The sequence below is a fragment of the Polypterus senegalus genome, chromosome 8 (genome assembly GCF_016835505.1).
Source record: "Polypterus senegalus isolate Bchr_013 chromosome 8, ASM1683550v1, whole genome shotgun sequence".
Taxonomy (NCBI): Eukaryota; Metazoa; Chordata; class Cladistia; order Polypteriformes; family Polypteridae; genus Polypterus; species Polypterus senegalus.
The window spans coordinates 24466010-24478582 of record NC_053161.1 but is presented as its reverse complement, the minus strand read 5'-3'; the positions used below and the strand labels follow the sequence as shown (position 1 = coordinate 24478582).

The 12573-nt window shown below is 35.2% G+C and overlaps 1 protein-coding gene across 1 annotated transcript in view; it reads left to right on the top strand.

Moving 5' to 3' along the window:
* Positions 1–12573, top strand: part of arid2 (AT rich interactive domain 2 (ARID, RFX-like)) — a 172181-nt gene that overhangs the window by 150433 nt on the left and 9175 nt on the right. Inside the window, exon 16 of the mRNA XM_039760879.1 lies at positions 10480–10622. Within this exon, the coding sequence (XP_039616813.1) occupies positions 10480–10622 (143 nt within the window). The remainder of the gene's footprint in view (positions 1–10479; positions 10623–12573) is intronic.

Below are 12573 nucleotides of genomic sequence, written 5' to 3'. Positions count from 1 at the left end.
TTGATATTTTTCTGCTCTTCTTTCTGTTCTCCATGCTTAGTGTGGCACACTCAGACACACAACAGAAAGGTTGAGTCAACTTTTCTCCATGTTAACTGGCTTCAGGTGTGATTGCTATATTGCCAGCACCTGTTTCTTGCCACAAGTGAGTTCAAACGAGCATCATATGCTTGAAATAAAACAATTTACCCACAATTTTGAAAAGGTGTCAATAACTTTGTCTGGACCATTTTTGGAGTTCTGTGTGACATGATGTCAGATTTGGCTTTTTTTTTCCTCAGTTTTTTTGTGTTTTTCCAATGCACATAAAGGAAATAAACGTGTATACCAAAACATTTGTAATTGCAACAGTTTTCTGGGAAAACTCCAGGGGTGCCGATAATTTCGGCCATGATTGTAGTTTACAGTATTAATATTGGTTATGTTCTCACCTAAGCAATTTAAACATAAGACATTTGCTTTTACATAGTATGTAACTTAATTTGAATGAATGTTGGTGTAGGTTAAACAGTTTAGTAGTTTCCTACATGTTTTCATGTGAGCTGCATAATACTCCAAAGGAAATTTGTGACTTGTTTTCTCAAAAAAGTATTTGTTTAACTCTTATGGGTTTCTCAGTTTGTAGTAAGGAGGACAAATACATTTTTCAACACTAATCTGCAACAGGCAAGCACCTTACTCCACATGGTGGCTTCACTAGCTCTCCTGGCATAGAGACACCATGCCACAAAGCATATCTGTAAAGAAGCCTGCATTTGAAAAGTAAGTTGCTTACTCTTAGGACAGGTTCATTTCATTGATAAAAATAGAAGCTGCCCCACCAAAGTAGATTTTTCTTAGAAGTTTTGTGCAAATAAGGACAAATACCATTATATTACAAGACTCAGTGCAGCATTACAGTAGAGACTTTTTTTCACTACGTGGTAGTCTTTACTGAACACAGGATGATATTACTTATTCAAATTTAAAAATTATAGAGTCAAGTAAATAACCTTTCAACATTTACATTCTGAAGTAAACACATATCACAGTAAATAAACTAAACCATATATATATATGGTTTACAGTAATCCCTCCTCCATCGTGGGGGTTGCGTTCCAGACCCCCCCGCGATAGGTGAAAATCCGCGAAGTAGAAACCATATGTTTCTATGGTTATTTTTATAATTTTTAAGCCCTTATAAACTCTCCCACACTGTTTATAAATATTCCCCGCAGAGTTATACAGCATAATCCCTTTGTATTCTCTTAGATATTAGGTAAGATTCATTGAAATTATGTATATAAACACACTGTTTATATACAGTAAAACCTAAATATTATTTTAAAGATATTGAGTGTCTCCGATATCACATGTTACATCCATTACGATAGACATGCCACCAGCAATAAATACGTACAATGCAACAAAAATAGTATACAGTAAATGTGTGTACAGTGACACTAAACGTACGTACATGTACTAAGTACTGTAAGTAGAAAATTAATTATGGTTACTCACCAACAATGACACGATGACTTGTCCGATAACAATGAGTTTTATTTTACTGAACAACAAAGGAGAGCGTTACAGTTCTTAAAAAGTAGCCACTTCAGGCGATTGTGTAGCACTGCTGTTGTTCTTCTTCTGGCAGTCTTCAATCCAAATCCCTAAAGCAGATTCCATCCAGACTACTGCCTTATTACATCCACTTACAACTCGTTTTGCACCCTGGTTAAAAGGACACTGCGGCCGTAGATCTTATATTCCTTTCCTACTTTTAAATAAAAGAATCGTAGCCTTCAACAAATCCAAAACGCTTACCTTTTCGGCAATTGTTAACATCTTCCGCTTATGCTTGGGCACGCCCCTGAAGCAGTAGCAGATCGTTTTGGAGCCATAATGAAGGGCTTGACTATGCACAAATAAAAAAAAAAAAAGCACAAAAGTTAACTCTTTACACAGCGAAACACGTTAGTGCTGAATGAGCGAGACGAGCCTTCCTGGTTAACACTACATTCAGCAAGCAGGAACTTAACTGCATGCTCTGATTGGTTAGCTTCTCAGTCATCCGCCAATAGCGTCCCTTGTATGAAATCAACTGGGCAAACCAACTGAGGAAGCATGTACAGGAAGTAAAAAGACGCATTGTCCGCAGAACCCGCGAAAAATCCGCTTTATATATTTAGTTATGCTTTCATATAAAATCCGCGATAGAGCGAAACCGCGAAAGTCAAAGCGCGATATAGCGAGGGATTACTGTATATACAATATAAATAATATCATCATACAATACCATTTTCTAAACATGCTTAATCCTGAAAGGGTTGTGGAGTGTAAATAGTAATTAAAATCACTACTAAGATATAGTCAGCTGACAACAGAGGGGAGAAAATAAAAACTGCATATATTTTGGGAGAAATAAACCTTTTGGTGATCAGTGGTGATTTGTAATTGGCAAAGTCACTGTTTTACTGATCTTGCTTGACTGGCTATACTGCATTTCCCTAGCGTTCTATATTTCAAAACACATGTTTAAGTCTGCAAATCTGTGGATTCTGTTTCTAAGGAAGTTCTGGTCCTGCGTCATTAACTGTGAAAATAGAAAAATCCCTAATCACTTCATTTCATGCCCAGGGACTATAATGTTTCAGAGTAGTATAGCAACAACTACTCCCACAGTTTAAAAAAAAAAAAAAAAGGAAGAAAGGGAAGATGGTGAGTAGTAATTCATAATGAAGGACAAACTTGTTTTTGAACAAATAATTAAGAAATATGATTGGGGTATGAACAGTCTTATGAGCAGGATTGTCAGGTCCTGCAAAAAAATCCAAAAAAATGCACAAAATAATGGAATTAAAAGCCCAGGCTAATAAATTGTTTTTGTTACAGTAGTTTGACAAAAAAAGCAATAGAAGAAAATAAAAAACTATACAACAAATTATACATTGTGGCTATAAATATATGTCCCACTCAGGGTTAATTTAATACTCACAGCTTTTCTTTATGTCACACTCACAGTTCATTTAATAATCACAGTTTTACTTTGTGGTACTCACATGATATTGAAATAAATGTTTGCAGTATATCACAATGATTGGCGAGAGAGTTACTTAAGGGCCTCAAGTTGTTTTATTTTATCTGGAAGCTTCTTTATGATTTCTCTAGGTAGCAGTTATCATGTAGTTTCTGAGTAGTGGGTTTTCATGTCTTATATTTCCCATTCAGAAAGTCATGTGCCATTGTTTAAAGGGGAATCTGACACCCAAAGTTTACAGCCTCATTGGATAGAAGTTTATCAAAGTCACATGCCATAGTGTCACTCAGAGTTTAAGTGTGCTCTATCAAATCATATACTCCAGTACAAATTGACTGCTTCTCACAGTAGTTTTCCGCAGCTTGATTTGTCCAGCTAAAATTTGTTAGTACTTTTATTTTACTCTGAAACAGCCAGCTGAAGAAATTTGAATTGGCATTTGGTATAGTAACTCTTAATCATAATATTTGCTGCCTTTTGTTATGTGAAAATTCCCTATACTGGGGAAAATACAAGGTTTACACATTTACTTATAGCTACCCATCTGTTGTCTGAGAGCTGCTGTATTTTCAGAGGTGTTTCACAAATATATTTTTGGTTAAATATATTGATATTCTTTTTGCCTTTGAAAGCCATAAATATGTCAGTGACTCCTAAAATTTTGTAGAAGGACTTTCGAGAGCTTTGTATGCACAAAATTAGAAGTAATAGAAGATGCACTTGAAATAGATAATTTTTGTATTGTGTGCTTTATGTCTGATTAAGGCAATGTTATTTTTACTGCATATGATGCTGTACCCATTCCTAGCTTGGTAAAAGTTTATTATAAATAATTTAATGAGGTAAAAAATTACCAATAGTCTCTAAATAACTAGTAGGAGGGTTTCTTATACCACCAAATTTGTTAATTTTCTGAGAGTACGAGCTGTATTATTGCCTCATTATGATTAGGGATGGGGCTATACCAGGCAGTTTTTACAGTTGACCACAGTGAAATTCTCAGTGCTTGTTCCACTGTTGTTGGCAACTGTTTCTAAAATGTGGTTTGCATTGAAAAAAAATTGTATATTCTCTAGAGAATGTTGCACGGTGATGGGCTGTGAGCAAAGGTCCCACTAGTGGATGTCAGGCTCTTGTGCCACCGTCATGGAGTATGGTGAGAAGCATGCACACCAGTAGCCAGCTGGAAGTAATTTTATAGGGCTCTGGCAGTGCTCTTCCTTGCACAAAGCAGTAGATACTGATCCTGCTGCTGGGGTGATGCCCTTCTATGGCTCTCATCATGGAATGGCTTGTCTCTTGGTTTCTCATCCATGCACTTGAGACTGTACTGTTGAGACACAGGAAACCTTTTTGTGACAGCATGTTTGGATGTGCCATCCTTGAGGAGCTGAATGACCTGTGCAACTTGAATCAGCTGCAAGTACCACCTCATGTACCAGTAGTGACAAGAACACTTGCAAAATGCAAAACCTTGAAAAGAATCAGTCAGGAAGGTTAAAGAGAGAGCAATTCTCCACCAGCTGCAAAACCATTTCCTTTTTTTTTTTTTTTTTTTGGTGTCTTGCTGTTGCCTCTCCAGTGCACAATTGCCTTTGCGTAGTAACTGCACAGATTGATATCCCTGAAGCTTAATTGACGTGGTGTTAGACTTTGATGATTAAGATCTTGTGTTAACCTCTATACTGACAAGTGAGCAAGCTAGCTCCTCTGTGCTCTCTCAACACACTGTCTTTTTTTCTGATTGGCCCATGCGAGCTAATCATTTACACAGGTGCAGTGCTGCTTGCCATCCCTTTCTGTTTTGTCCCTCTGCTGTAATCAACTAATCGACTCAAGAAATAATCAAATCATATTTTCTTTTGAATGATCATCTCTGCTCCTCCTCTAAAGTGCACTATTCTTCTTTTGTGTTCTGTACAATTTTAAATGGGATAATTATGGCTGTAACTGCACTACATTCTGCAGATAAAAATCACTCCAAATATCATCCAAAATTTCCTCTCTGTATGAGTGTTTCAAATTAGTTCAATTGGTTGAGTGTTCACTTTGCAAAACATAGGTGGTGCTCAATAGCTGCACCAGTTTCATGCATGAACACCTGAAAAGGGAACTGTCTGGAACTATAGCATGGGAACAAGAAGTTAGGTCTGTAAGTGATCCACTTAAGCTCATTTAGCCATCTGGGCAAAATCATGCTGGAATGGGGGCATCTGTGTTTCTTCATACAGGATGCAGTATATAACTACAGTTGATTAGGCAACTAAATACACTTGCCACTTTACACCACATAACATTTAATACATCACTATTCTGGGATGTTCCCTTCTGTCATGATGAGGGCTGCGGGACAGTCTACAACTTTATTCTAATTGACATTAGTGTGAGATCCAGGATTTCGCCCAGCTGTGTGGTCTGTGCAGTTCAGTGTGAATTGCATTAAAAGGTGTGTGTGTGTGTTTTTTTCTGTCAAAAAACCCTGTGATTGGTGTCCTATGTGGTGCTGTTTTTTTGTTTTTTTTTGATTTACTCAATAATTGTTATAACGTTACAAGTTGCCGGCATTAGTATAACTATCTGGCAAATAATGAATATGCAACTGTATACCAAAAGTTAGCAAGTGCATTTAAAAGACCACTCAATCTTATTTAGTAAGTCTGTATATTTAAATATTATTGTACTTGAGTGCACACATGAGAGAAAGGTTGGTAACTGTGTAACTTTGGCCAGTGTGATGGATAAATTTTAGATGTCCTACTTAAAGTAAGCACTTAACACCTTTATGTCTTGTTTTGTTGATAAAGTCTGGTGCCATCCATCAGATGATTCTGAAAACTACAATACAAATAGTTAAACATATTAACAAAAAACTAAATATTTTTGTAAAGTAACCAACATACATTTAAAATAACTGCAGTGTACTTTTAGTTTTTTTTATTAATACTGCAACCTAGTGTAAATCAATGTCATAGTAATTCAGTGATGGGGTGATTATTCAAATTAACTTGACTAATATATAATTTTGTGGAGAGGAACAGAATATCAGCAATGGTGCTTTGAGTTTATTTGTTTTTTTTTCTTTTCAAAAAATCCCTTTAACTTTAAATAATTTAATCATTTAACCCTTATCCATGATTGCCATTTTTATAATGTTTCTATGAATGTGGGGTCTTGCAGACCATTTTAAACTGGTTAAATCTGCCTAAAAAGCAATACAACATCTTCAGAAATTTTTATTACCTCTGAAATAAAGTAAATGTGGTTTACATGTTACCTTTGTAATAGTAATGCATGTTTAGTGTTCACCAAATCATATAAAATACAGTCATAGTAGCAGTAAGACATCAGTTACACGTCTGATTCGCATACAGAACAGTCACTCAGAATCTGCCTCAACTTCAACTTGTTTACAGGCCAGACACACAAGGGAATACTTTGAATGTTCCTGGCAAACCAGAAGTTTGCACTGGGAGCAAGCAGCCTTTATCTTTCTCTCCTTTGCCCTTGGGCGCATGTGACAGCATCGCTTCTTAGCTACATTTGCTGCATCTCCACGAGGCTGTTTCATCATCAATTTTTGTTTCCTCATCACTTGACACAGTGTCACTTCCATCATTATTGTATTCTTCATTTGAGTTGTCTGATGTATCGAAATCCAACAACTCCTTCATTATTTCAGCCAGGGCTTCATTTGCATTGAATTTATTTGTTCTTCGTTGACTCATTTCTCATAAACACATCAACTGGACTTGCTCCTCAACAAACTATACACCAGCAATGTGAAAATCTAAACCAAAGAAATTCCAAACTTAAATAGGAAATTCAAATATGAAATATAAAACGAAGCAAAAACGCTTGTACAAAAATGGTAACGTTTCCATGAATTGGGGGGGGTCTCGGAGACCCCCCAACTACTTTGTTCTACTGTAGCACTAATTTGTACTAAGCTATTGAGAAGCGGATTTCAGAACATTTTTCAAGACAGCACAAAATGAAAAATCAGAAAATTTCATGGCCGTCATATTACCTTGAAAGGGAAAGAATTTGAAAATCTGCGACCCCAGTCTTGGAGACCCCCCTCATTCATGGATTAGGGTTAATGTGCCAATAAGCACTGCTTCCTTTACAAATTTTACCACAACACCTGCCCTCTTGCTGTCTTTTTTTCTTATACTTTCACACAAATGTATTTTATAATATCAAGTTGTTTTCACCCTTACGTTGATTTTACAATGTATTGTGTGACATATGTTTTAATCAAAGAGTCTTCAACATGTATTGAAAATGCCCTAATTCAAAACCACAGCTATTCTGTGTAGTTTAGTAAATAGGTATTTGCCAAAAGAAAAGCTGCTGAAGCTTCATATAATTTTGTGAAGTTTATTGCTGTACATATTTGCAGAGATGGGGGACTCGAGTCACAATTTTAAGGACTTGAGACTTGCTTGATTGAAGTAAGAAAATGACTTGACTTGACTTTGACTTGAGAGTAAGTGACTTGAGACTTGAATTAAAGTGGAAGACTCGACAATGACTTGAACTTTTAAATATAATTCGTTTAATAAAATAAAATAATTTAATAAAATAATTATGACTCCGCAGCACCATAATTGGCGCCTGCGCCCTTAACGCTGCACAACTCTTAACATTACCAAGAAGAAGAAGAACGCTGCACAACTCAAACCGTGCCAAACATGGCAGACAATAGTCGAGCTCCTCATATAGTCACGTTTGGCTATAAGGACTTTGAACTAGACCGTACTAACAAAAAAAGATTTGCCAGATGCAGAGAATGCAACGCGAGAGTATCAAACACGACAACCACAACATCAAATTTCATCCGGCACTTCAAAAACCACAAGGAAAGGTAAGAAAGTTGAATTCTTTATAGTCCATTTAATAAAACGATTACTAATTAATTAAATTCATCTTTTCTGTTTGTCATAATTTGGCCTTGGTTGCATGTTTTTTTATCAGAAATGCGATGATCATCTCATAAATAAAACGCTATAACGTTACCAGTGGCATAGCCACATTTTAATGTTGAGTGCAACTTGAAATGAAAGGGCTTCTCGATATTACATGTAAACTACAATGTCTATATTAAATGTGCGCATTTTCAAGTGTTTGTATGGACTGACTGCATGTGGTTAGTTGAATGGCAGCTCGTGTAACGTTATACTGCATGAAAATCTAAGATGGTGCAATCACTTCTCCTTCAATAACTCGTTCAAAACTTTTTGGTCATATAGACAAGAATAATTTCATCGTTCGAATCGGTTACGTTAAGTGTCTATAATTTTTTTGTGTACACTCACAATAACAAAATGTGTGCTGTATAACAATGAAACCAGATCAAATAGAAAACAAATATATCAGATTATATATTATGTATGAAACGTGTATATTGCGCGTCCACCGCAGAGATGACGATTAAGCTTCATAACTTCATCACTGGGCTATATTAACATACATTATATTTATATTCTGCTGAAATGAAAAAGATCCGTTCATATTAATTAATGAAATTCATCACTAACGTTAGATTAAAAAGAGTGGATAAATCCCCTACTGTGCCTTATAATGGACAGCATAAGTGTTAAAGCATCATATATAAAACATTTCCTCGATTATTAAGAAATTGTTTTTTTGAGGAAAACATTTCAGGATTTCTCTCTATATAATGGATATGTATGGCACCCCGAAGTTTGAATTTCCAAAATGCAGTTTAAATGCAGCTTCAGAAGACTCTAAACGATTCCAGCCGAGGAGGAGGAGTCTTATCTAGCGAAACAATCGGTTATTTTCTAAACAAATGGACAATTTATATACGTTTTAACCTCAAATGCTGGTCTTGTGTTGTCTCTGCAGTCTGTGTGATTCGGTAAATACAGTCTTAGATTGCAGCAAAAGTGCAGACACAGTGTTTACACAGTTAACATGTATAGAAGCTCAAATGCCCTTTACAAAAAAGGTAAAAACAGCATTGCAGGATGTTTTTGACATTAAAGATATAAAAAAGATTGTTGTTTTTTTGACATCTATTAACTGTATTTACCCGAGTCACACAGACTGCACAGAGAGGAGACAAGACCAGCATTTGAGGCTAAAAAGTATATAAATTGTCAATTTGTTTGGAAAATAACCAATCATTTCGGGCTTTCTGAAGCTGCATTTAAACTGCATTTTGGAAGTTCAAACTTCGGGGCGCCATACATATCCATTATATATAGACAGAAATCCTGAAATGTTTTCCTCAAAACAAAAAAAAACAATTTCTTTATGACTGAGGAAAGAAAGACATGAACATCTTGGATGACAAGGGGGTGAGTACATTATCTGTACATTGTTATTGTCAAAGTAAACTAATCCTTTCAGATTGAATTGCATTATACATTTTAGACTGGATTTCTTAGTTTTAAACATTTTGTGTAAGCAACACAATTTTATTTTCAGATATTAATGTAGCACAGATATGCATATAATTTAAATATAGCAATGCAAATAAGATACATAATATATGTATATAAGTTTATCTTTTCTGTAAAAAATTTTCTGTGCAAAAATAAACGTATCGAAAATTTAACCTCTGTTTGTTTTAGTACTGCAACTTGACTTGACTTGGCTTGAAACTTATCAGGACTCGACTTGACTTGCTTAGGGTGAACCCTTGACATGACTTGACTTGCTTGATTTGTCTTAACTGTGACTTGAGACTTGACTCGAGACTTGATGGTTAACACTTGAAACTTGCTTGGACTTGATCATATGCGACTTGTCCCCATCTCTGCATATTTGTGATATTTGTAGAAGGCATTTTTTGCATGGTTTGTATTTGTCCCAAAGGGAAATTGGTTGTCTTGTATGATGATGACAAATACATACATTACCAGTTTTTTGGACATTACTTACAAAGAAAGTCTGCAATGCATCATATCAAAAGTAACTGAAAATCTATATACCCATACTGCAGGTATAAATTCTGATATGTTTACGGAAAAGAGGTAAGTTTAAAGAAATTCATATCTCTTTAAGAGATGCATTCTTTTTGCAGTATAACACAAGTTAAGTGTAATGAGTATGGCAGTGGGGATAGTTTTGATGAAAGTCAATTTTCTGTTTACCATACCCTTAAAGTTTTCTTAGTAACCACTATTTTCAGTGAACTGCTAGCTCCTTTTTTTGGCATAGCATTTAATGACACACATGGTCCCTTTATGCATTACATGGAAATTGGTCATTAAATTAAGTGTCAAAAATGAGTTTGGGTGATTATGTACATTTTGATTCTCTAAAAAAGAAAAAAAAATGGTGTACTTATTTTTTTTATTTATTTATTTTTTTTTGCTTCTTTGGATGTTTATGTTGGGTAGTTTTTTATAGTTATCTTGTGCCTTTTTCACTGATGTAGAATTATTTTATCTTTAATATAGCTTAAATGTATTTTCTGTTTCATATTATAGCCTTCATCTATTTCATCAGCATCTCCTGTACAGCAAGTGAGTTCATCAACCCCTTCATTCACAACACAGTGTTCAAATCAGCATTTGGAACATCCAAGAAAGCCAGGCCAAAATTTCATGTGCTTATGGCAGTCATGTAAAAGGTACAGTCTAAGTTTTTTTATTGTATAATTTTTATCTTGCATAATTTGTGGAATTCCACTGCTTTCAAAACATTTTTTTCATATCCTTACCATGCAGTATAACAGATCAACTACATGGAGTAATTTATTCTATTTCAGTTTATTTCTGAGTAATCTTTATGAAAAAGAGGGATCGTAGACTGTTTATCTTTTGCTTAATCTATCAAATTGCAATTCCTAGCTCTTAATTGCCATAGAATTTTTATATATTATATGCTCTGTTTTCCTAAGTCCTTGGCACACATTGTATTTCATGTTTACCCCCAAGTTACTTTAACTTTTTTTAAAACATCTCATTCTGACAAAGTTCTATATTACATGGCTGCATTAGCTTTTATCCTAAAATCTACAATACAACATTAGCAGAGTCTTCAGTTCTTCTAATTGTGAGATGTCCACTTTCTACAGATATAGAATGTATTGATGAATAGTACAAAATAGGGCAAATGGCACTGAAAGGCTGAAGATGCCTAAGCTAGTGTTCTTCATATTAAATACCCATCTAAATAACCAAAGCACAAGGAAAAGTGGAATCAGAATAGGGTGGTGGTGATGAAAATGAAAAAAATATAAAGAATCAAATTATCCCCAAGTAACATACAGAAATTTTTGCTACTTTACAATAAACTGCTGCTTGTGTTGTGAATGGGTAAGGAGGGGAACGCATGCTAAAGAGTAGCGGTCAGATCATCTGCTTGCTTGCTTGCTGCTGGGGAGCTGTGTGTTCTGCTTGTCATTGTTTTAAGAGCTGGGAGCACATGATGTCTGTCTGCTAAATGCATTCCAAAACTGCTTGGTTAGATGTCCATGAACTTGTTTTAAATGTTGTCTCACTGCCTTGTCTCGTGTGACTTTAAAGTGTCTGTCACGGGATGTCAAATCGTCTTCCAAGAAGATCACGTCTCGTCTCCCTCCCAAGATTTTTTTTTATAATAGAGAGACATTTAGCAAACCCATTTTGGTAATGTACAAATTGACACCAAAATATGGAAACAAATAACAATTTACTTAATTACGTTAGGAGTCTAATTGAAAGAAAAAGTTGGTAAGGATTAAAACTTGCATCCACAGGGCACCCCAGAACTGAAATTGGAAACCGCTGAGTTATGATGACCTTAGTCATTGTCATTAATATCTGTGTTGTTAATTGGCAGCTAGTTAAGGAAACGAGGGAATTCGTAACCGTGAATGTCTTTATTTAAGGCTAAGAAGCCCTTTAAAGGTTGAGAATTTTAAAAAGCAATTTAACTGAAATTAAGCAGAAAAATGTTGCTTAAGAAACAGTTGCTTCAGCATCAGTAATGGACTTCAAGATAATAGATTGTGATAGAAAAAAAACCCACAACTACCGTGTCCAGGCCGGACCAAACTTGAGGACTCCTGTTGTACTATATGGAGCAGCATGAGCATATACTATCTTTAACATTTCAGTGTACTACTCATTAAAAGAGCTATGGTAGTGCATAATTGTGTTAGGATTGTGCACAAGCACTTATATGTAAAAAAAAATTGTGAAGGAGGGATACATACTATTTTCTTTTGTTTACTAACAAAGTTGTTACTATTTCTTATCTATTAATCATGTTGGTTCATTGTCTTTTCCACATTTACAAACACAGCAAAAAGTCATACATAGTGCTCCATGGTGGTTTGACCTATTAAGTTCATTTCCAAGTGCAGATGTCAGACAGCCTCTGCTGTTATGCATAAATACCTATATAACATACTGCTGGTTCTAAGAAATTTAAGTAACTTTGCCTTGATATTATGATGTCATGTGTGAATCATATGTTGATAACCAGCGATGAAGGTTTCCAACCTGGTTTCGTAACATAATATTTTATGTAACATGAGCCAACCAAAATTAGCTATATGTCGGCTACATACATTTTTAAAAGCCATTATCCAATTG